Source organism: Contarinia nasturtii, unplaced genomic scaffold (genome assembly GCF_009176525.2).
Source record: "Contarinia nasturtii isolate CC-2019 unplaced genomic scaffold, AAFC_CNas_1.1 Cnas_scaffold_1037, whole genome shotgun sequence".
NCBI lineage: Eukaryota > Metazoa > Arthropoda > Insecta > Diptera > Cecidomyiidae > Contarinia > Contarinia nasturtii.
In genome coordinates this window covers 8,150,914-8,173,858 of record NW_022198383.1, presented here as the reverse complement: position 1 = coordinate 8,173,858, position 22,945 = coordinate 8,150,914, and the positions used below count along the sequence as shown (strand labels likewise).

At 34.1% G+C, this 22,945-nt stretch overlaps 6 protein-coding genes across 8 annotated transcripts; 3 read left to right on the top strand and 3 right to left on the bottom strand.

Annotated features, from left to right (window-relative positions):
• Window positions 1-798: 798 nt before the first annotated feature.
• Window positions 799-4,130, bottom strand: LOC116343507 (GPI ethanolamine phosphate transferase 2). Its single transcript, XM_031771586.1, has 8 exons — window positions 3,890-4,130; window positions 3,638-3,830; window positions 3,252-3,567; window positions 3,105-3,190; window positions 2,696-3,035; window positions 2,432-2,637; window positions 1,609-2,366; window positions 799-1,537 (listed from the first exon to the last, which is right to left on the bottom strand). The coding sequence occupies exons 1-8, from the start codon at window positions 4,039-4,041 to the stop codon at window positions 850-852; spliced, it is 2,739 nt and encodes a 912-aa protein (XP_031627446.1). The 5' UTR covers window positions 4,042-4,130; the 3' UTR covers window positions 799-849.
• Window positions 4,131-4,380: 250 nt separating this feature from the next.
• LOC116343510 (protein immune deficiency) lies at window positions 4,381-6,693 on the top strand. Its single transcript, XM_031771591.1, has 2 exons — window positions 4,381-5,206; window positions 5,269-6,693. Exons 1-2 carry the CDS (start codon window positions 4,699-4,701, stop codon window positions 5,601-5,603), a joined length of 843 nt encoding a protein of 280 aa, XP_031627451.1. The 5' UTR covers window positions 4,381-4,698; the 3' UTR covers window positions 5,604-6,693.
• On the bottom strand, window positions 6,437-10,144 carry LOC116343508 (steroidogenic acute regulatory protein-like). 3 transcript variants are annotated; one of them, XM_031771587.1, is made up of 11 exons: window positions 9,629-10,144; window positions 8,924-9,481; window positions 8,667-8,830; window positions 8,424-8,582; window positions 8,308-8,361; window positions 8,109-8,249; window positions 7,706-8,005; window positions 7,536-7,640; window positions 6,911-7,473; window positions 6,730-6,853; window positions 6,437-6,660 (listed from the first exon to the last, which is right to left on the bottom strand). In XM_031771587.1, the coding sequence occupies exons 2-11, from the start codon at window positions 9,006-9,008 to the stop codon at window positions 6,586-6,588; spliced, it is 1,770 nt and encodes a 589-aa protein (XP_031627447.1). In that variant the 5' UTR covers window positions 9,009-9,481; window positions 9,629-10,144; the 3' UTR covers window positions 6,437-6,585. The 3 variants fall into 3 exon arrangements, with proteins under 3 accessions (XP_031627447.1, XP_031627448.1, XP_031627449.1); XM_031771588.1 differs by having other exon boundaries at window positions 9,633-10,144; XM_031771589.1 differs by having other exon boundaries at window positions 9,884-9,901.
• A 68-nt stretch (window positions 10,145-10,212) lies between these two features.
• LOC116343512 (single-stranded DNA-binding protein, mitochondrial) lies at window positions 10,213-11,106 on the top strand. Its single transcript, XM_031771592.1, has 3 exons — window positions 10,213-10,452; window positions 10,518-10,626; window positions 10,695-11,106. The coding sequence occupies exons 1-3, from the start codon at window positions 10,332-10,334 to the stop codon at window positions 10,903-10,905; spliced, it is 441 nt and encodes a 146-aa protein (XP_031627452.1). The 5' UTR covers window positions 10,213-10,331; the 3' UTR covers window positions 10,906-11,106.
• Window positions 10,976-12,849, bottom strand: LOC116343509 (protein Notchless). The gene is made up of 6 exons (XM_031771590.1): window positions 12,654-12,849; window positions 11,783-12,584; window positions 11,538-11,718; window positions 11,300-11,463; window positions 11,106-11,232; window positions 10,976-11,025 (listed from the first exon to the last, which is right to left on the bottom strand). The coding sequence occupies exons 1-6, from the start codon at window positions 12,795-12,797 to the stop codon at window positions 11,013-11,015; spliced, it is 1,431 nt and encodes a 476-aa protein (XP_031627450.1). The 5' UTR covers window positions 12,798-12,849; the 3' UTR covers window positions 10,976-11,012.
• A 321-nt stretch (window positions 12,850-13,170) lies between these two features.
• Window positions 13,171-22,090, top strand: LOC116344143. The gene is made up of 5 exons (XM_031772566.1): window positions 13,171-13,778; window positions 17,681-17,813; window positions 19,066-19,180; window positions 19,299-19,462; window positions 19,611-22,090. The coding sequence occupies exons 1-5, from the start codon at window positions 13,695-13,697 to the stop codon at window positions 21,179-21,181; spliced, it is 2,067 nt and encodes a 688-aa protein (XP_031628426.1). The 5' UTR covers window positions 13,171-13,694; the 3' UTR covers window positions 21,182-22,090.
• Window positions 22,091-22,945: the final 855 nt, after the last annotated feature.

Sequence of the window (22,945 nt, the reverse complement as noted above, 5' to 3'; positions counted from 1 at the left end):
CGTCTAAGTATTTTGTTGAACGAATACTTTATTTTTTACTTAAAATTTTAACATTTGAATCACACTTTGAAATTTGATTCGCAAAATTGTCGCCGTACCCTTCAAATCGCTTGAAATTGAACTAATTGATATTATTTATTATTTGATTGTTTCTGTCTACAATTTTGATATTTACACATTTCGAGTCATTCCGTTTAGCTGCTATTCATACTTATAATTTCTCTATATACTAACAATTCATCATGCAAAACGAGGTCTCTGATGAAAATTTCAATATATTTGTGAAGCTGGGAAAGATGCCTCCAGGAAAAATAAAGAAAGAAAAAGTTCATGGTGTCATCAATGGTCCGTGAAGCAAGAGAAAATTCGATGAAAAAAATTCACAATTCATTCTCCACAGAAGAAGAAGAAGAAGAATGGTAACGATAAGATCGATGGAAAAAATGATCATGCAGAAATGCTCGAACCGGAATGTATAGTGGTACAACCGGTTTATATGGTGACAAAATAATATTCAACATTAAAGCCAAGGACAGCGATGACTATGAAATTGTGCAAATTTGGCTTGTTCACAATTGGTGATTGAATTCTACTGATCAATTTACCGTTAAGCGAGCCGTTTTTAAAATAATAATAAAGCCCGTTGAAACTTCGAAGAAATAATATTTATCATTTATGTTTCTTATTTCAATAATCGCCGAAAAGTATTGATTTGGTTGTTATTTACTTACATACTTACTTAAAAAGCAATAAATAATAATAATAATAAAAACTCTGAAGCAAAAGAAATGAAATTTTTTTTAAAAAAATTTATAATTTTGGAATTTTATTGTAAAAGTGGTATTTTTCTTAATTTAAATTTCGTACAAAATACCACAACAGGTACATCAAACACAAATAGTAAAATTCATATAGTAAACGTGGCGAAAACACACTCCAAATAAATAAATGTTGTCTTAGTGCTAAAATAATGAATAAATACAAAATGAATGGGAATGCAACTAATAGCACGATCAGAGGTAGTACAATTGTTTGTGATGACTGTCCAGTGCAGTCATAAGTGTTATGGATGAATGTTAAAAATGATAAAATTGGTCCACTGAATGTATTCAACGTTAAAAAGAATCCGACTGCAGCAAAATTAAATGAATTTAGACCAATGTAACCGGCTGCGAGGTCAATCGATGCCAAACTATTCGAATTCCCTTGATAAAAGAAGAATTGTTTTCCGATCCACAAATGCAGCACACATTGCTCAAGCAAACCAGCGGACTTTGAATTTTGATCGATGGAAAATGGGACACTTTGTTGGATTTTGTTGCATGAGAATAGTAAGAGTGATATTAAAAATATGTTATGTGGTTTATGCGTCAACGCAATGACTAGTGTTGATAAAACGACGAGCGTTCCGTAAATTGACTTGATGTCAAAACGACTAATTTTTAATTTTAAAGCATTGAACAGAATTGGTGCATAGTTGATGGCAGCAATTTCAATGATATTCAGCCAAAAAAGCGTCAATGCCGTACCGGTTGAACTGAAAGAGATGAAGAACAGTTAAATATATATTTTTGATCAAATAACTTATTTTTGATTATATTTTCTTACTCAGATGGCTTAATTCCAGCGAAGTAAACCGAACCGTTGAGCGTTCGATAGTAGTAAATCAGCATGCATGCGGTAAGTGTAAGAACGTTGGTGAGAATATTTCCGAAATCCAAAGACGTTAAATACGCGAGCAAAAGGGAAGCGCTAACAAATAAACTATTCCAAATTCGATTGTCCTCCATTTGCAGCCAGTCACCAATGTCCGGTGTATTCAGCCATTTATCACCTGTTTGATTTAATCGGCGTGCAATCAAATGGCCACAAAGTAAAACTGCCCATTTCAATTGGTTTTGCACAAGAGCCGTCGAATTTGATTCGGGTTTTTGTGTCAGGTGCTTACTTATAAAATGCCGACTTTCCATCACATACAACATTAACCAAATGGTATTGTTCAAATAATACCATATTTGATGTTCTTCTTCAATGAAACTACTGCTGAATGTCGATACTGCATGGAATATCACTCCAAATACAAGGAATTTTTGGAAATTTGTCATCTTGCACATCGATTTTATCGATGTCACAAGGTCAATATTTCGAATTAATATCAGTAAAAAGTTAAAATTTGAGAAAATCACGAAATAGATTATGCTGAACAATGGAATGCCGCTAAAGCTTGATTTTGTTATAGAATTTCCAAGGAAATTGCAATGTAGAATGCTTGCTATGAAACTGAATAATGTAGTGAACTTCAACGGAATGGTGATTGGGTCGATTTTAACTTTTGTCACAAATTTCAGAGCCACATACAGAAATGACTATAAAAATAGTAAAATTGTAATCACTTTGAAAGGATATAGTATTAAAAAAACACTTCAATTACCGTTAGTGAACAAAATAAGCCAAGCGCAATGCAAAGATGATCAAAATTCACATAAGAATCGGCCAGTCTATTGCTCATTTCCTTCGACGACGAGATGTAATGACGTTCCGCTGATTTGAAATACTGTAATCGGTCGTTTTCTTTGGCATTTAATTGAAGAAATTTCTTGTGCGCATTTTTGGCATCGTTGAATTGTAAGAAGAACTCTGTGCGATGAAATTAAAATTACAATTCAAACATAATGAAAATTAGATGTGGTTTTACCTTCATTTTCAATTGCATCATTCAATAGAGTAAGTTTTGCCAAAAGCGTTTGTCCGTTGTAAAAGTAACAATATAATTTTTGCTCCATTGACAATACATCTAGTAAATTATGTATGAGCTGGCCACTGCTAGAGGCAGGAATTGGTAAACCAAGTAAGACAGACAACGTGGCACTTATATCAATCTGATTGTACGTATCGTTTGTTTGTATGCAAGATGGTCCGAGGAAGATAAGTGGCACATTGACTTCTGCATATGAACTGCCTCCGTGACCACCACTATCACGCATCCCGTGATCTGATGTGACGATAAATAATGGCGGTTCTTCCGACGACTGCATCTACAAGAAAATATTTGAAAAGCATAAGTATGAGTTGAGCGATGGAATGAATTCAATCAATTAACTCACCATATGTGATAGTGCCAAATGAATATGCATTGCAACTGTATCCATTTCTCGAAGTTTATTCGGCACTTTAGAACTAAATGGTCCTTCTACAAGTATAATCAATATTTAATCATATATACTTTGGAAAAGTTTAGTTCGACTACTAACCCACATGACCAATGTGATCAAGTCCAAGAAAGTGTAAGATTAACAGTTCCCAATCGTTTCGTTTCAATTCAACGCTTAATTTCTTTGTAATATTCTTATCGCCTTCGTAAAAGTCATTCACATACAATGAGTCTTCATTTTCAAGTTGCCGGAGGAACATGTTTGGAAACATTTTAACCCAGGTATTATCGCCGCAAAAGACGATGTTTCTACCATTGTCGTATGCTTGATGTAATAGAGAATCCATATGTAGCTCAGAGCTTCCCAAATTCATCACGACATCGATGAAATTCGGAACCGTTCCAGTTGTCATTGCCTAATCAAATGTCAAAATAAACTCTCTTCAAAATTCGTACAAAGTGAGTTTATAGAGTAAAATTGGTAACCTTAATTCTTGGCATTGTCACCGTTGGTACGTCCACATTTAAATTAATCATGCATGCAGTTCTATCGTTGATTATTTTATTAAGATACTTCATTGAGGTATTTTGTTGATTGTAGAGAAAATCGGTTCGCATTGCATCAATTACCATAAGCACTGTGCGTGAAACATGCCGGCGGTAGATTGATTTATTAAGACTGAAAGCAAACTTTGTACTTAAAAATAAATTTGAAAAGCAAATAATTTCCACACTCACGGAATATCGTCAAGAAATGTGGGCAAATCATCCGATTCAGCACGTTCGTTACTAGTATAACTGAGTGGGAAAAAACCATACAAAAATAATGATGCACCGACTAAAATTGCAAACACAAAATACGATTGAATCCATTTTTCACGTAAAATCATTATGCCAAAATGTGTTTTTTTGAATTTTGACACGATTGAAACATTGGGAAGGAAACTTTTTCAATTCACACAATCCATTGTTTTCGATTTGTTTTGATTGACTGTCATTTTTTGCCGATTGATAAAAAGTGTCAAATGTGGTGGCGCTGCATTCGCATAATCGGATTTTTTGAATTGACGATAAGCAAATACATAAACAATTTGCCTCCAGATATGAGTTTCGCACAGAGATTTGATGGTATTGTTTTTTTATTATTATTTTTACTCGTATGTACCAAACACACAAGTGTGTGATCATTGATATGTATATAACAAAAGACAGTGTTTCAAGTGATTTCCAGTACTAAATATCGTTCTGTGGTGTTTGGCTGATTACTCCAAATGTATTTATATTAAAGGTCATCTTGACTATTTTATTTTTATATATATTCGGGATAAATTAATTATACTGGATGAGTAATCGGAGTTTTTTTTACGGCAAGAGCATTTCTTTTGTTATTTTGCGTAATGAAAGCGAAAGTTTCCATTAATTAAAATTCAACAGCGATCGTCAGCAATAATTGTTATTTATATTATTATGTTTGGTCTTATTCGATTGCAACTGTATTCTATTGCTTTAAAATCAACAAAGAGACATTGAAATAATAATAATATAAAATGTGTGCGGCAGTTAATAGTGATTCGAAGAAGAAAAGAGTTAAAACAAAATCTGTGCTCGGCTTTTGCAATAATTGGTTAACAAAAATGGTTCCAACAAATTCGAAATCAAATCTGAAAACCGATGCAGTTCCCTTGGATAATAATGATTTGCAATTAAATCGAAACACATCGAACCAAATTGCGCATCAATCGAATGGAACACTTGAAAATGTTGACAATCAACAGCAAAATATTCAATTAATACCGAACTCCAGCCAATTAGCACCATTAAACAATACCAATAGTGAAGGAATCGCATGGCCGCCGATGCAATTGATTCAAAATAATTTGAGACCAACCAATCAAAATATGACCGTTATTGAAAACCAACAAAATCTGCACTTTAACAACATTCATGGTCTTCAAATTGGAAATACGTATCATGTGCCTGCCAATACTTCATCACGTAAAAATAGTTGCAACGGAAACCAGAAGTCGAATCGAAGAATTACCAAATCTATTGAAGGTAAGAAGGAAATGGAGTTCGAAATTTATAGAAAAAACAATAAATTTTAATTTTTCAATTAGAATTGATGAGTAATATGGATGAAATCGAGCCTCAAGTCATGCGTATTGCAGCAAAATTTATCGGTGAAAATTGGCGCATGGTATTCCGTGATTTGGACATTCCAGACGCGGAAATTTCTCAAATTAAAGAACAATACTTTCACATAAATGTAGAGGAAGTCATTTATCAATTATTGCTGCGATGGAAACGCAACAGTGACGATTGTTCTATTGGAAAACTTTCGACAGTTTTGTGGAACACCAATAATGACGAATGTATCAAAGCATTGAAAAAATACTATAAAAATCTGAAAAGATCACAAGTTAGCGGTGGGATTGATTCATCGGAAAGTTAGAGCTGAATTTACGTTGCATTTTTCAGCCTTCTAAACGCACCATGGAAGATGATTTTTTTTTTGTATACAATATTTGTAGATTAAATTGACGATGGTTGAACGTAGCTCGAATTTTTCAGATCTTACAACTTAAAATAATAATATATAGACAGGCCTTAATGTGCTCAAACGAATTCAGATTTGCATAATAGTGCTTGAAACAATCGTTAATTTTTTTAAAAGTTGCATTCAGAATCTGAGCCAGTTTACATTTATTGAAAAGTTGAGAGAAGTTTTACTTCTGCGGATAAATGAAATCAGTTATTTAAAATTCACGGCAGTAAATGGTAATTAAAATGAGTAAAATCGCAAGTAAACAAAAATCTGTAAACACTGCTGATAATATCCAATTTGAAGCATATCGTATGATATGCTAAGAAACTCGCACAAATGAACGATAAGAAAGCAGTTTAATTACTTAGTCAGCAAATGATTAGCTTGTGAAAACGATTTGTAATGTTTTTTTGTTAAGCTTATGGTTTTTGTGTCAAAAAAATCAAGCGTCGAAAAAATACGACGTTTATTCAAGAGATTTTTTTAAGTGAATAAATGACAAAAATTAATATTAAAATGCATACTTCCGGAAAGTGTAAATTGATTTCTATCGAAATGGAAATCCATTGGAAGCAAACTTTATCCAAATAACTTCAAGATCTCCACTGAAAAAATCGCTTTTTTTCTTAAGTAAAGAACTGGAGTGGCTAAAGGATTTATAAATTTAACACAGTTTCATTTTTAATTTTCAATAAAAATTGTGTGTTTGTTTACAAAATGGAAAAAATGTATACATTGTATATCATTCAAATTAAGTGCAACATTTTTTTATTCTTAAGATCAACAAAATTAAAAATTAAAAAAAAAAATAAAGCAAAATAAGATTTAAGATGACGGTGTAATCTGTTTCGAACATGTGATAGTAGAATGAGATGATTGTGGTACACTTTTATGCTGTAGCTTCGCTTGATTCACAATATTTTCGCAGATGACTCATAAACTCTGTCATAACCGATGTGTATGCCTAAGAATAAAAATGGATATAAAGATCACAGCATATGGATTGTTTTTTTTTTTTTTTTTTGAAAATTACCTTATCTAGAACAAAACGAGGAAAACGTCCTTTTAAATCTATGCACATGACCCAATCAAATGTACAGATGTTTGGATCGGTTTTTGATTCCCGCATGGCCCAACATGCCATTAGATTCTCACCGCTGAAATATAATTTAGTTATTAGGTCCAAGCACAAAGAGAGTAATTTAAGCACTTACCGCGTGTATTCTTTAACTGTAGGCATATGATCATATTTAATACTAACACCCGATACAAGATAAATTTTATCACACAATTCATTAGCTATCTCTTTAATATGTTCCACCTCTTCCGACCGATGCAATTGCATTGGTGAATCATTTTTACTATGAGCACCCTGTGAATCGTTTGCGTCAACAAATTCATCATTATCGTCGGTGGTACTTTTGCTGTTAAACATTTCGGCAACCGGTGTCTCGAATTCATCATCGCTAAACACTTTTGCACCCAAACTTCTGCTCAATGAATACACTGACTGATCCATGATTGATGAACTTTGAATCTGATTTTCCGTTAGGTCGGATTCACTTGTTGATCTCATAATTTGCTGTACAGTTTTATCGCTTTGGAGTGATGATTCGTTGGTTAGTGTTATGTCATTGCTCAGTACATCATCTTCGATGATGTTGCCATTTTTAATAACTTGCCAACTTCGTAAATTCACAAAGTCTCGACTTTCAACTAGCCCACCGGCACCAGGCGCCGACACTGAATACGTAATATCAGTGTGATTGTCGATTTTCTGGAAATATTTTTTTTTTGCATAAACATTTTGGTCATCAGTAGCATTCGGATAGTACTCACCTTGAGAATTCTTGCTTGCAGTACGGTTGGATTCCATGTCGGCATTTCTTCAATGCCATAATATAACGTACGTAACAGTTTCTTTGCCGATAAATTCATTTGACCCTTAAATTAAATCACATTTTCAATTATAAACATTCCAAGAAATTCTGTTTGACGTTAATAATTACCGTTAATCGATAGATTTTTCCAAATTTCTTCCTATTCGTCGATTGAATACGATCACCAGTCGACGCAATCATTTTTTCCACTTTCCAGTCAATGCTTTCCATTAATTCAAAAGCGGCTTGAGCATCAGCGATGGCTTTGTTTTTGTACAATTCATTTTCATCGCCTTCCGAATCGCTATTATGTGCCGACTCAATGGGCGAGTAAAAGTTTGCAACGCTGCTATCAGTCTGTCCAAAGTTGTGTAGTGTATTCAAATATGATTCAAGCAAAGGCGATCTTTCGTTATCATCTACTTGTGACTGTCAAGAATAAATATATAGGTCGTTTTAATGCGTAAAATATAAAATGGCAATAAATTTACTATTCCAAATATAGGACATGCATTTTTTTTTGTGTACGCACCATTAAGAGGCGATAAAATCGTTGCGCATTTTTCTCTTGCGGAATGACACGACAATCCAAAAACCAAGCCTCACCCCAAGCCAGCAAGCACGAAACAATGATCATTAACACCTGAATTATTGGCTGTGCTGATACCAACCACTGAAATAGCACAAACAATTAATTTTATTTGTTGAAAAAAAGCAAATTCGATACATACATTATAATAAAAGACTTTGCCAACTAAAAAAGCACAGGAAGCAGTTGTAGTAAACTATAATTACATAAAAAGTTGATTAGATAAAATGATAAATTACTTTGATAAGAATAACGTACAGCAATAATGCTCCAATGATTTATGGCTAAAATTCCATAAAATATTATAAGCAATAAAAAGCGAACAAAAGCTGCCAGAATAATGTCGAATAAAGATGTGTAAATTGAATATTGTACGACTTGAACTTTTAATGCATTCAATATGGTATCACCATTTATCTTAAATTGAAAAAACGGATAGAATTAATTATTTTAAAATCTTTTATTAATCTAATATCATAATTTCTATTGTTCATTACTCACCATAATGCAGATGAACCACAACATTGATATGAAAAATAAATCAAACGCTACAAATAAGCAGAAAAAACGACGAACGGTTGACATTTGTCCATCCTGTGTGTAGCCAGCGATGTAATCCTCATTAACAAAACTCAACAAATCCAATTGAGTGTGATGAGACCGAGCTAAACAAAGGAATTACACATTTTTTTCGTAAAAAAAAGTTGCTTCCGATAAGACTGACTAGTGCAATAGCATGTCTGTTGAAGTATATTTACATAGAATCAGCGGAGGCCGTTGAGGATTTCGATAGTAGAGGGTTTCGGCAGCAAACCGAATATCACGTCGCTCGGCGGAAGACATTTTTCACTCATTGATATGACCACAGTCTATCATTCTTTGTGTTCAATTTTAGGAAGAGTTTGTCATATCACACCAAAACAAAATGTTCAATAAAAAATAAGCACCGTTTTCCAAATTTTATTCGATGAAAACTAATTGATTTCACATTTAAGTTTTATATTTTCACTTAGCAATGGTTGCATTTTAGAAAAAAAATAATATCTCAGAGTAAACAAAAAAAATCAACTTTTCTCGATAATAACTTATGTTTACAAACATTTGTACGACACTTGATTTGTGACTCATTCGTTTTCCATTGTACTTTGCACTTCTTCTTCACTTGCAGACATACGGTAGCTGCCTTTTTCACTGACTGTACATTACATTTTGTTCAATCAATTAAATTAAGGTTCTTCTTTTTTATTATGTGTGTATCGTGATTTGAATCTAAATGAAAAGTGCACGAGCGAAAAAACTAAAAGCAGCAAACATAACTAAAAAACAAACAAATAGAAAATATTGCAAAATTGTCACAATGAAATTCATTGTTGGCATTATTAAACGCGATTCATTAAATTAAAAAAAAAAAACAAATTTTTACTAATTTGTCGAACTTTCAAATAAAAATCACAATGACGTACACACTTTTGCACGGGTTATTTCAGTGGAATGACTTTTGGAATCGAATCGAGAGTATTTTATTGTTGTTGTCGTTTTCTTTTTCTGTTCAACCGGAGTTGATGAGATTCCTTTTATTTTGAAACGACACGTTTTTCGTAGCTACCGATTAAATACATATCACATTTGTTTGTATCAATTTTGATACATTACATAAAAATCCACGACGAAATAATCGACAGTTTAAATATCAACTCAATTTGATTCGATTCACTTACTCTTTATGTGTGAGAAAGAAAATTAAAATTATGACACTTCAACAAAAACAAAAACAGAAACAGAAACAAACAAAAACAGGTGATGTTATTGTATTTGTGCGGTCATGTCAACCAAATTGATAATACAAACGGTTCGACATCAATTTCATTCGATTTTATGAAAATTTAATAAAATCTATTGCTAAGTGATATTTCTTATCGTATGCGTATTTCTATTTTTTCTTCGAATGTCAGTGAAAACAGCAAGTGACGAATAGTCTCTCTGAATGGTGTTACTGTAAACTAAATCAATCATATGTTTATGAAATTGTTATGTGTGTTTCAATTGTGGCTAACTTCATGCATATCGCGGTTGAACGGCTGTCATGTTTGTCATAAGCATTTCATCTGGCGCAAAAACTTATTCACCAAAGCACATCTTATTCATTGAATTTTCCGTATTAACAAAATGTTTAATTTATTCCGAACACCGCAATTAGTTCGAATGGTTGAAAATGGCATGAAAAGTGTCAATAAACCATTCGTTGCAGCGTATTGTACAGGAGATTTACCAAAGCGCATGGAAAAAAGTAAGTTTTATGGTTTGAGGTTAGAAAATTACCAATTTGTCTTTGTTAATGTAACCATTTTTCAGCCATCAACAGTGTTACTTTGCTGGGTCGTGTTGGAAGCAGTCCACAATTGAGAGGCAATGAAAAATCACAAGTGGTCACATTCTCCATAGCAACACACACAAACTACAAGTACTGAACTGAGCGTCAATATTTTTCCCTCGCAAATAATAATGTTTTTTTTTTTGTATATGTTTTAGAATTGAGAGCGGTGATTGGGCACAACGAACTGATTGGCATCAGGTTGCCGTATTCAAGCCGGATCTTCAAGAAAATGTTACAAATTACTTGACAAAAGGGAAACGCGTATTGTTGTATGGAAGAATAACGTACGGTGAATTCCGAGACAAAGACGGAAATCTACGAACGTCTACAAGTATCGTAGCCGATGACATTACCTTCTTCCAATAAGTTTTTTTTTTTAATTCAAATTAAAAACACATTTCTTATTGTTTCTGAAAATAAATGCCATACAATTTATTTGATGATCAGTAAACAAATACAATGAATTGAAGTAATTAGTAAGCCCAACTGAAAATTAAATAAGAGTAATGAATTAGTTTTAGTTTTTGCTATTAAAAATTAAAATAAAAATATCAAATATTGCTTACATTTTAACGACTTTATCTTTTCCACCGGATGCAACTCGGCTGCCGTCCAATGCCCAGTCCAATGCAAACACCTCATCAGCATGTCCTGGCAATTCTTGTTTCAGTTTCTTATCTTTTACGCTCCAAACTATGAAATTGATCAATATGAAATTATTTCTTCTTGACGATTTGTATTTGTCAAATGGAATATGTACCTTTTAGCGTAGAATCTTTGCTGCCACTAACCAATAGACGGGAATCGGCCGACCAGGCGACGGAATAGACAGCTTGCACGTGACCACGGAATGTGCAAATAAAATTGCCATCGGATGCCCGCCACAAACGAATCGACTTATCAAATGAAGCCGATGCAAATAATCTATAATCAGCGTCCAAGAAATTCGTATTAGAAATGATGTGATTGTGAATTTCAATAGTGAAAATGTAAATTACTTGACATCTGGTGAATATTTAACATCGTTTACAACATTTTGATGACCAGTCATGCGATTAATGAATTTCGATTTATCGGAATGCCAAAGATACAATGTAAAATCGTCTGAACATGATACGAGTGACTCAACACCATTTGGACAAACTTCTTTGTATCGTTCCAATGCGGTTTTTCGATTTTCTGCAAATTAAAACAAAAGACCATTGATTCAACACGATTCAAAAAAAAAATCTGATTTTCATACTTTGTTTTGCTGTCATCACTTTATCATCATCATGAACGCCCAAATAAAATGGTCCGGCTCGTAAAACGTAGTCTGTGTTCAACGTCAAACTATTGACCCAATGAGCGTGACCTGTCATTGTACGGCACAGTGCACCGTCCTCAGCTCGCCACATTTTGATTGTTCGATCTTTTGACGATGTATACAGTAAACCCAAACCACCCCATCGAACTGATGTGACTGCATTCGTATGGCTGGTCAATACTCGAATGCATTGTGATAAAACTACATCCCAGATTCGAACATCACCATCGCAGCCAGCACTTGCAATTCGACGACATGCTGCACTCAAATGATACGGTTCCCAACTAAGGCTGTTTATCCACTTTTTATGGCCAATCATTGGTTTGCCGATTTGTTTGCCGGTTTCGGGATCCCATATACGAAGCTCACCATTTTTATCGGAACTTGCCAATTTCTTTCCATCTGGCGACCATGCTACACACAAAACCCATTGTTTATGACCATTGCATGTGTATAGCGGTGTTTCTGTTGTTAAATCCCACAACCGAATTGTTGTATCCCCTGAACCACTGGCCAATTGTCTGCCATCCGGACTGAATTGGATGGAAACAACCGCTTCGGCATGACCCGGCATTGAACTTGTACAACGTGTGACCGATCGCACAACGAATTCGGCTTGTGGTTGATAAACAATATTGATAACGGCTTCATGGTCAAACGTTTTAAAATCCAATGTTTTTTCCAACGAATGGGAAACTTCTTTGTCGTTGATGAAAAATAAATAATTTAACGGATCTTCCTGAAGAAACAAAAGATTTTTTATTGTCATTGACGAACAAACATTGAATTTGATTAATACAATACTAACGTTTTGTAGAATGGCATTACAAATTCGGCCCAATTGTGAAATATTAACGGATGTTGGCAAATCTAACGGAGGGCCAGCCTCATCGCCCGCATCTGATACAAAACGGGCTTGTATCGTTTCAGGAATCACTGGATCTACTTCCATGCTTGTTGTTTCTTTTTTGCAAAGTGAATTTTTTTGATTGTTTACAACACGTGCTGCGCTTTGGCAAATGTCAAAGCTAAACAGCTGTCAATGAAGTTTGGTTGTGTGTGGTGAATTATGATGGAGATGTGGTGAATTTGTTTTGTGTATTTGAAATCAGCATCTATCCACATCGTTGGAGCATTCTCCTGCATAAACGTATTTCGGTTTTCGGTAATATACTATAATGACTCTATATAGTTTTTTGTTTGGTATTGCGAAATGCTGAAAAATGCGATTGCGCTGAGATTTGCATGCGACGCGAATATATTTCATCCTTGAATGGTATGTGGAGAATATGTGAGTACACGCAATTCAAAACAATTTCATGTTTTCGCCGAATCGGTCGCATACTTCTGTAGCACACAGAACACAAAATAGCACATTTGTTTGCCCTCTCGCATTCGTCAGAAACAAGGAGTGTTTTACTCGTGTATCACACACGCTCAACATTGGAAGCACCGACCCGCGCGCGGTTATATGAATCGTCATTAGTAATTCATGTGACTCTCGCTCACTAGAGTTTTTTTTTTATATAGAAGAAAAAAAACACATTTTTTTTGTTTCTTTTACATTGCAATTTTTCCACGCAATAAATTTGCTGGAAGGGAAAAACGTGTCAAATAATAATAATAGTGAATAGACTTGAAAAAAAGGAAATTTATATAGTTTTCACTTTTCACAAGAGAATAAAAGCCCATTGTTTTCATATCATTGGCTGTGTGTTTGACGACGACTACGACGACGACCAGGTGTAACATACATCTCATCTAAAATTGCAACAGTGAACGAAAGACGACGTGTGTGTGTGCCAAACATAATAGAAAGCCCGCATAATATCATCCATCAGTAGGCAGAATGATGCAGCCGAGGAACAGGAAAATATGCCTCTTGGCATTTGTTGGAACAATGCTGTTGTTGGTATCACATTGTAAAAGTCATGTAAGTCAAGAGATAAAATGTTAATTGCAAATCCCTGTACCTGATTCAATCGTTTCCTACCTCCTTCCCTTTCTCTCTATCTATCCATGTTGTTAAATTAACCCAAAAAGCATGTAATCACAAAATATTCAGAAATCATCGCATTTACATTTATTAAAAAGCCGTTTTGACAATGAAAAACAATGGATTTCCGCAGTAATCGCGCGCATAAAACGTTATTTCGTATTCATGTCCCGTAAAGAACACTAATTTGAAATTGAATCGTTTGCACAATAAGTTTCAGCCCAATTTGAATTTATGAGCGCACTGTTCTCTTTCCCTTCATTCGATTTTCCAAATTGATAAACAATGATACGATATTTAATGAATGTGTGATGATGTAACGAGGGCACACATTTCAAATGGACCATTTGAGATGGTTTAAGCCAATGGTATCCATTTCAAAACATGTTAAACGGTTTAAAGTACGATTTCTTAATAGCCAATTTGAATATTGCTAACAAAAATTCACGATTTTCTGGGTGGCATTGATATACAGAATAGAAAAATGTACACTGTACGAAGCGAAACATACTGTGAGCATATTCACTAATTATGATGGAAGTTTGGGATGCGTTGAATGGAAAGTCAATGCTTTTGTAATTCCATTTTAAATGCTTTTTTAATCCCATTAATTTAATTGGCTTGGAAAAGTTCTTGACGGGAGACAACAACAGCGGGACCAGCAACAACAATAAATTGTTTAAGAAGTCGTTCGAGCGACAACCAATTCTCTTCTCGTCTCCCTCTCTTTCCATTCATCTTCCCCCACTGTGTCTGTGTATATCTTTGTATTGCCATCAAACAACATATTTTTCTTTTTATTTTAAATTTTAAGTGCATACCCTTCACCCGTCGTTTTGAAACTACGGTTATTCATGTGGAAAACGGTTCGTCATAGTGTTAATCAACATGCTTATTAAAATTAGGAAATAAATGAGTAGTACATAGTACCGCTATTTATACAATAGTCAAATTGAATGGCAAAGTTTGCCTTGTTGAGAAATTGTTCGATGTGGTTGGTCTTTAAGTTTATAATGCCAATGAACACAAAGTTTCCATCTTCTCGTACATTTTTTTTATTCTCTCTCCAATTCAGAAAGCCCGACAAATTCGCAGAATAATGCAAAAAGTGGAACCGAATATCGTGTTCAATTGAGCTTGAACATTCCAGTGGCAAGCTAGAAGAACCAAAATTTAATTAAACAATTTTAATCAAAAATCTTCATTTGCATTATTCATGCAAATGTTTGAATTGTATTTCAACGTTTCAGTTCCATTCGCTACAACTTTCTCTCTGCCACTTGCACAGTGTGTGTGTGTGAAGATGGGTTTGTCTGTGCAAGAAAATCTGTTGAAAAAAAAAAAAATTCATAAAGAAAATCTTTCAATAACATGTAATTACAAGCTACCCTTGCCATTTGTTTGCGTTTCATATTAGTACGATTTTTCATTTCGATTTTCATTCTTTTCGCTTTTTTCTTATTCATATCTTGTGCTGTGCCAGCACATTTCTTTTTTTTTTGTTTCCACACTCTCACGTTGTATTGAAGCATTTTATAACATGTATCGTCGCAGCACTGTTCACCATATTAGTTTTTGATGTGGTGCGGTGTGGTAAAAACTTGAGCACCCCGAAATAAAAATTGGATATATATACTCATACAAATACTTCATAAGAACGAATGCGAGTAAGAAAACGAAAGATCTCAGTAGAATGTAAATAAACTTCTTGAAGGTTTTTCTTCTTCGGCGTTGATGGTAATTTTTGCCAACCAAAAATAGGGTTGATAAAATGGGGTCATTTTTTGTACTTTTTTCACTCCACTCACAGAGTGTAGCGTTTGCTATTGGCCATTATTCCCATTTGCTGCATAAAATTGGCATATCTTTTTGTTAGCAAGCTGAAGACGAGATAGGAGATTTCTTTCCCAAATTTTCTCACATTAAACACACATATAACAATGTAATAAAATCACATTTTCATACTCGACATACTGCATATTATATGGAGCAGGCAAATTGCAATTGGTGCATTACACTGGAATAATTATCGAAAGCGAACCACTTTCCATGCAGCTTTTTCGACCTTAAAGTATATGTATTATATCCATAACGGACGCACAGCGAGAAACTCTCCAACTTATTTTTCCAAACTTTCAAAGATAAATAAAACAAGAATTCTGCCATCATCGCCACCATTGCGAACGTATTTGCGAAAAGAAAAATGTACGAACAAAACAAGCCATAAAATTTGGGACCAACAAACAAAACGTGCCTTTTCTCTATTTTCATATTGTCGACTCTTTATTTATTTTTTATGCGAGAGCATGAGCAAATACATTCATACATACATTTATTTGCAAAATGGTAAGTTTATACTGCCGCAAGCGGTATGATATACCGTTGAGACGTGTACAACACACACAGAAGCTTACCTGGTTTTAAATTGATTTTTGAAAGTAAAATTGTGTATATGTCATTGATTGATGTTCAATTTTCAGTTTGGTTAATAAAAACATATGCATATTTGAAGACAGAGCATTAAGGTGTAAGCACTTAATATAAATTGACTAGAGATTTCCATTGTACCAAGTAAATTTTTTTCGATCAAAAAAATAAGTTGTCAACATTGCGTGAAATGGATTTTCAATCAAAGTTATGTATCGAACATTTTTGCAAACGTTTCAAAACTGAATGCAAGAGCTTAAATGCTAAATCACAGTGATGTCAAAGCGAATGAGATTCGCAGAGATATTTTCAGCATTTTCGGAATGTTCACAACAAAATTGAGTTGTTATGTCGAGCCATCGATTTTATTATGAAATTCGATGCATCGAATTTAAATTTACATCATGTACACACACAAATAAGATATGAAACAAAAAGTGTACGTTGTAGATAAATAAATAATGATTGGACTAGGTTATCTAAGTGCTTCATATCGCCGTCGGGCATATTCATAGATGTGCATACCAAAATCTCTTACACTCTGACACTGGGAAGTATTCTATTCCTGTATATTTTCGGTGTCAATTATTAGACCCCAAGTGTGATTGACGTAGAAAGTGTACATCGAAATGAGAACATTCTAACTGCATATTTGTATAGAGAAACAAATCAGAGCATACACACAGTACAGCGCACCGTATTTGTAGTGCTTTCAAGCCGACGATCGGATAATGACTTTTTTCCTACCCAATAAAATGTTAACCATGGTAAATACATCTAAAAATAAACTGTGTATCATGTCCTCATATGCATTTCGGCCAGCTGCTACTAACGCTGCTGAGCGAACAAATTGTATAAAATGTGTGCAACGTCTGCTATATTTTTTTTTCTCTCTTTCATCCATCGTCCAGTGGATTCCATCCAATTTAATTCTACTAAGCAGATTATCCAGAGGCTCATAAACCTATAGCCACTACCACCACCGCAGCAGCCACCATTGCGTTACCATTTTCCATTCCACATTGTCACTCACTTTAAGGTCTACTTTATATGTTCGGCGCGCGTGTGTGTGTGTTTGTACACCGAAGCAAAAATTAATTCATTTAAAATTTATGATGTTCAAAATGAGGCCTGTTTCTCGGCGTGCACTAACTGTTCAAATAAATTACAAAAATATTGTTCGAGAAGTTTTTTTGCCTCTTTTTGCGCAAATATAGGGAAAAAATAGGGAAAAAATAGCAACCCCACTTATTATCTCCTTTTTTACCCATTTTCTCGTGGCACGTACGCAATTCTCTTAGTTTTTAATTTGTATAATAAATACGTATCAAAAGTTGGTGTGTATGCCCGTGTTTAAACTAATTTAAAACTTAATGTTGTTAATATTTGCATGCATATATACACTCACGTAGCAAATGAGCATCAGCAACACATGGACCCTACCACAAGACGGCTTTACCGTATTTTATCGATTTTTTCGTGATAAAATCTCTTGGTACGAAGCGGATGCTGTGTGTCAGTTCCACCACGCAAACTTAGTTACAGGTAATGATTTTTCATATTTAAAAATATATGCATTATTTTTGCTCCTGCCATTTATTGAGTGGCTATTTTGAACCTTCTATGCCCAACAACAACAACAGTGGCCAAAATATGAAGGAAAAAAACGTAATAAGCGAGTGAGAGAACAAACACAGATACAAGTGCACAGATACAGTATGCTATGAAATGTGCTATCAATATACTTGCAGTAAATTAACGTTAGACGCGCGCTCTCTCTTTTATCGTCGACAAACTTTCGAATCGTGCTTGTGATAACATAATGTGCGGATATTTTGCATAAATTTTAAAAGCAAACAACTGTTTCGTCGCTACGGACGGACTCAATTTGATGAAAATCACCCACCCTTATACCACTCAAGAATCTAGATAACGGAAAAAAATGTTCTCACTTGAACATTTTCCTGTAAATCGCTTTATCACAAACGAAAATTGCTTTGCAAATTCATTTATTGAGCATGGACAGGAGAAAAAGAAGATGAAATGAAAAATTATAAATTGTAAATTCCACCATTTATTCTTGGAACGATTCACATGAAAAGAATGAAAAATATTCACTGAAATTGAAAATGAAAAATAAATGAATGGAACGAAACAAATCGAAATATAAATTGCATGTTCAGCGAAAAGTTCATAAACATCAACATTTTATGAAATTTGAATGTGTCCAGTTCAGAAAAACGGTCTCATCTGCTCAAATTGTCATAATTTATTCATACTGTATGCATTTCATTTCACAATTTCGACCATTTCCCACCTAAACAAATTTATACGGTATTGTTCAATGAACTAGAAATGTCCGAGTAATTATTCATTTTTGCATTGCAATTCGTTATTTAGCCGAATAAGGTGTAATGGAAGTGATAAAATCAATGTTTGATGTTTTCAATGGAAATGTGCACGGTTTTGTCGCAAGGGCGGTTGAGGCTGTTGATGTTTTTTTCATTCACATTAAATGTTAATACAACAATCTTTTTATGTTTTATTTGCATACCAATTTGAAACACGTTTTTCAATGCATTGCAAATTTTATCGAATTTTTTGTTTATGCCAATAATGCTGTTGCTGCTGCATTGACGCTTATATATCTTTTCAATCATGAAAAAAATGAGAAGCGATTCAAATGAAATCACATGAATATTTCAATTTTCAATAAAACCTGCTTTTTAATTAATGAAAATTGCTCTTTTGTGCTGCTGTTGCGATTTTTTTGTTCGTTCTGTTTTCATATATACAGTTGATAATGGTGTCAAATACGATGCAAGCCGAGCATATTTGAGTGATTTAAACGTGACAGAAAATGTATGGATTGGATTGATGAGATCTCAGAATTCAGATCGTTTTATGTGGTCGTAAGTTAAAAAATCGATTTTAAATTTTTAATTTGTTTATGTTTTTGTGCACGAGTGCAGATGAAAAATGTGAATGGCACTCATTTGTTCGAATTGTTTATTGTACTTTGTCGCATAGGAATTCGAAAATATTGGATCGTGAATTCGGCAACTATTGGGCCGAACAAATTCCGGCCATTGATTCGCCGTTGTGTGCGGTTGTTGACCCAACAAAAGACTATCGTTGGCATAGTTTACGCTGTGGTGGACCCGATGTAGCAGCATTCTTGTGCGAAATGGAGGGTTTGTATACGTATTATATGTAAATACTGTTTGCTCTGTACTGTTTACAATTTGTATTTGCATTTTCAATTTAAATTTATATTGAGCATACAGGGAAAAAAATGTCATCCATATACATACGTCTATATAAATAAATTTCTATTTGTAGCGCCTGAATGGGCTTCGGAATGTTTAATTCGCGCATTACCATCGCTTCAAATTCAATATGTTGCCGATAGTGCAACGATTGAGCTATCACGCGATTGTGGTGGTGCCGAGGGAATTAAGCGTTTAACATGCAACGGTAAACAGGATCAGGATGTGATTCAACGTGAATTACTATGCCGCTCGGAACGTGCAAGTTTTACAAGTGACAATGAAATGAAAGCGGCTGCCGAAGAGTTGCCATCGCAAAATATTATTGAAATGATGACATTGGCTTCATCTCGAACCGACAACATGGAAAACAATAATATTGATAAAATTGCAAATCAAATTGAGGCATCTGTTGAAGTTGACAACAAATTCAATTTGGATGAAATGATGATGGGCGATGCAGCCGCACAAGATGATGATGTCAAACCGGTAAAGAATGCAAAGAAATTCACAAATTCAGAAAAACCATTGAAAAATCAACCGAAACAAATGAGAAAAACAAAAAGCGACGAGAGTAACGGTGATGATGTAATGATGGGTGATCAACCAGACTCTTCCGCCAATTCTGCTGAAGATAATTTCAAAAATGCCAAAGAAACTTTTATAACAACACCAAAAAATGTGGTGGAACTGCAACGAACAACGATTGAAATGCGAAACCGACGTGAAACGGAAATTCCAGTCAACATTTCCGCCACAACCGAATCGAATATCCAAACGGAAACTGAAGTGATGCATTTACCCCACAAGGAAATAGCGCGTGATCATTTCATTCCACCGATGTTACTGGTGCAACATCAAAATTCAACGGAAACACCACTACTATCATCAACAAATGGTCAGGAATTAGATGCATCCAGTGCAAATTCTACATCACAGGTAAATGATCAAGAGATTTTAGCATCTTCTACGCAACAAACACCAGTGCCAACAACAATCGCCAACGACGTGACTACAATCAATTCAAGTAATGAAACATTATCCACTACAGTTGTAAGTTCTTCTTTTGCACCTAATGCGAGCACAACAAACTCATCCGAATCAACTACTGTTTCGACGACAACATCCGTTCAAATACCTCATGAATATCCCAAATCAAATATGATGCGCCCACATGCACCGAAATTTGGTGGTGAAATTTCTTATCATGCACCACACATTCCAACGACCACTACCAAAGCTCCGACTGATTTTATACAGGCAAACGATTCAAGCATTGCCATGGAAACGATAAATTCAACAGAAACAACAATTACCAGTGAAAATGTTACGATTTTATCATCCAATTCATCAGTCAAATCAACTGAAATAGTCATCGATGCAGCAACGCAATCGATTAACGAAACTTTTACCGAAGCTCGTCATTTGGAAGTGGCAAAACGTAGCAATTCGCTTGTTGCTATCGATAAACATCAACACAATCATGAACAGCAACATGAAACGGATTCACATAAGCGAATCAATGAAACAAAGCATGCAGATTTCACAAACGCTGAACTTGACTATCAAAACTTCAAACCGAATCGCAAACGTATTCTTACCAAACCCGAAACGCACACTTTTATTCAAAAGGTTTTCGGTTAAATGCGCATGGAGAAAGAAAAAAAGAATCTATGTTTGTGTATTGAGATATGAGAGAATCACAAAGAAACATTTGAATTGTTCGATTATGGGCGACCGCATTTTGATGAAGGGTAAAAGAAACTAAATTTATACATTGAATGGCTTGATGCGAGCATTGTCGAATCCTAAATCTTTCAATTCCTTTATTATTAAAATAAATACATATACCTCAAAAAGTTCAATCTAACTGATTATGTGCAATAGCACATCGAATACAGTTGCTTCTCTATTCAATTTCAGTGTGCAAATCAGTGTCAGTCAATCGTCAAGAATGTGTCAATTATTATGTTTGAGAATTTCTATTTGAAGCGCTGTCCCCACTCACTCAGCCACAATGCCACAATAGAAGAGTATGTTTCTTTTACAAATAAGAAATGATTGTTGTGATATACATAATGAGAAGAAAGTCTCATAGATTTTAACCCATATGAGGAATAAATATATTGCACCAATTTCAGAAATTAAAAAAAAATGATTGGCTTTGATTATGTCTTTCATTCATTTAAATATCTTTCAATTAAAAAAAAGAAATCATCGAAATTCGTCCCTTTTGAAAAAAATATATAATTTATTGATTGTGTAGTTTTAAACAATTTTAATCGTTTTTGTCGATTTGAATTTTTATTTATTAAATAAAATTGAGTTGACCGTGTGTCATATGCGACACAATATCGTTTGAATATGGAAATATAATTACAGCACATTCTTTTTTATCGAAAAATGCTTAATTATGCTACCAAAAAAAAGAAGAATATAATTGAACTTCAGTCAGTTTTGAATAATTATTAAAATAGAGAGCACACATGTAATAAAATCTTAAACTGATATTTATTCAAAATAAAACTTAATAAAGTTTCAACCATGAACAAATGAGAATGAGTTTTTTTCTTCTTTTTCATTGCATTGAATTTATATGCCGTAAAATGACTCTTTTCGCTGTTCGGAACGAGTTCCGGATTTCCCGCACACAGCCAATAAACCAATTTTTAAACATTAATTGATATTTCCTTTGAAGTGGAGCATGGAGACGCCACAGAAGCCATCGTTAACGCTTTTATGCGAGGTAAACGCTTCTTGTAATAAAATGCACAGTTATTTGCATTCTTATTGCGCATTTTATTTTGTTGCAGAAATTAAAATCAAGTACAACGACTTTCAATGTAAAAACAATAAATTTTATTCATTGGCACGAAAATAAAGTTGTTGTTTTCTTTTGTTGATATCGTGTTTCCCTCTCTCTGCTAACGAATTTTCCCAACATGTCAAAATCTAACAAATGCGATGCGACATAATGCGCAAAATCACTTTCTCGTTTTCGAAGATAAATAAACCAATACATGCACACATACTGTGTCTCTTGTTTCCACTCTTCTGTATGAAATTGTAAACAGACAATTTAACCCAAGTAGCAAACCTTCTGAATTTGGACACTTTTTGATTTCAAATGATGAAAAATATATTTTTCTTCCAATTTTATGGAAAAATTTTATGTTAAATTTTGCAAGCATTTCGTCATTTCAACTAGAAATTGGAAATTGAAAGCATACACAGTCCATATAAAACTGCACACACATACTAAAATCATACAAATTGCATCACAAAGAAAACAGCTGTGTATGATAAAAACGCCAACATAACAACGGTGTAGGTAGTTCCCCACGTTTGAAAATTTAGTGTGTCACCACATATATACACACAGAACCTACGACAGAGCGATGTATAAAT

What these genes read in the sequence shown, in the direction of transcription:
- LOC116343508 (XM_031771587.1), bottom strand. Translation starts at nt 9,008, where the DNA reads ATGTCTTCCGCCGAGCGACGTGATATTCGGTTTGCTGCCGAAACCCTC. An exon ending in ATCATTGGAGCATTATTGCT is followed by an intron (nt 8,362 to 8,423) that starts GTACGTTATTCT and finishes ATGTAATTATAG; the next exon opens with TTTACTACAACTGCTTCCTG. An exon ending in GCAAAGTCTTTTATTATAAT is followed by an intron (nt 8,250 to 8,307) that starts GTATGTATCGAA and finishes GTGCTATTTCAG; the next exon opens with TGGTTGGTATCAGCACAGCC.
- LOC116343509 (XM_031771590.1), bottom strand. Translation starts at nt 12,797, where the DNA reads ATGGAAGTAGATCCAGTGATTCCTGAAACGATACAAGCCCGTTTTGTA. An exon ending in AGTGATGACAGCAAAACAAA is followed by an intron (nt 11,719 to 11,782) that starts GTATGAAAATCA and finishes TTTAATTTGCAG; the next exon opens with AAAATCGAAAAACCGCATTG. An exon ending in AAATATTCACCAGATGTCAA is followed by an intron (nt 11,464 to 11,537) that starts GTAATTTACATT and finishes CGCTGATTATAG; the next exon opens with ATTATTTGCATCGGCTTCAT.
- LOC116343510 (XM_031771591.1), top strand. Translation starts at nt 4,699, where the DNA reads ATGTGTGCGGCAGTTAATAGTGATTCGAAGAAGAAAAGAGTTAAAACA. An exon ending in AATTACCAAATCTATTGAAG is followed by an intron (nt 5,207 to 5,268) that starts GTAAGAAGGAAA and finishes TTTTTCAATTAG; the next exon opens with AATTGATGAGTAATATGGAT.
- LOC116343507 (XM_031771586.1), bottom strand. Translation starts at nt 4,041, where the DNA reads ATGATTTTACGTGAAAAATGGATTCAATCGTATTTTGTGTTTGCAATT. An exon ending in TGACAATGCCAAGAATTAAG is followed by an intron (nt 3,568 to 3,637) that starts GTTACCAATTTT and finishes ACATTTGATTAG; the next exon opens with GCAATGACAACTGGAACGGT. An exon ending in ATTTGGCACTATCACATATG is followed by an intron (nt 3,036 to 3,104) that starts GTGAGTTAATTG and finishes ATTTTCTTGTAG; the next exon opens with ATGCAGTCGTCGGAAGAACC.
- LOC116343512 (XM_031771592.1), top strand. Translation starts at nt 10,332, where the DNA reads ATGTTTAATTTATTCCGAACACCGCAATTAGTTCGAATGGTTGAAAAT. An exon ending in ACCAAAGCGCATGGAAAAAA is followed by an intron (nt 10,453 to 10,517) that starts GTAAGTTTTATG and finishes ACCATTTTTCAG; the next exon opens with CCATCAACAGTGTTACTTTG. An exon ending in GCAACACACACAAACTACAA is followed by an intron (nt 10,627 to 10,694) that starts GTACTGAACTGA and finishes TATATGTTTTAG; the next exon opens with AATTGAGAGCGGTGATTGGG.
- LOC116344143 (XM_031772566.1), top strand. Translation starts at nt 13,695, where the DNA reads ATGATGCAGCCGAGGAACAGGAAAATATGCCTCTTGGCATTTGTTGGA. An exon ending in TATCACATTGTAAAAGTCAT is followed by an intron (nt 13,779 to 17,680) that starts GTAAGTCAAGAG and finishes ACACTCACGTAG; the next exon opens with CAAATGAGCATCAGCAACAC. An exon ending in CCACGCAAACTTAGTTACAG is followed by an intron (nt 17,814 to 19,065) that starts GTAATGATTTTT and finishes TCATATATACAG; the next exon opens with TTGATAATGGTGTCAAATAC.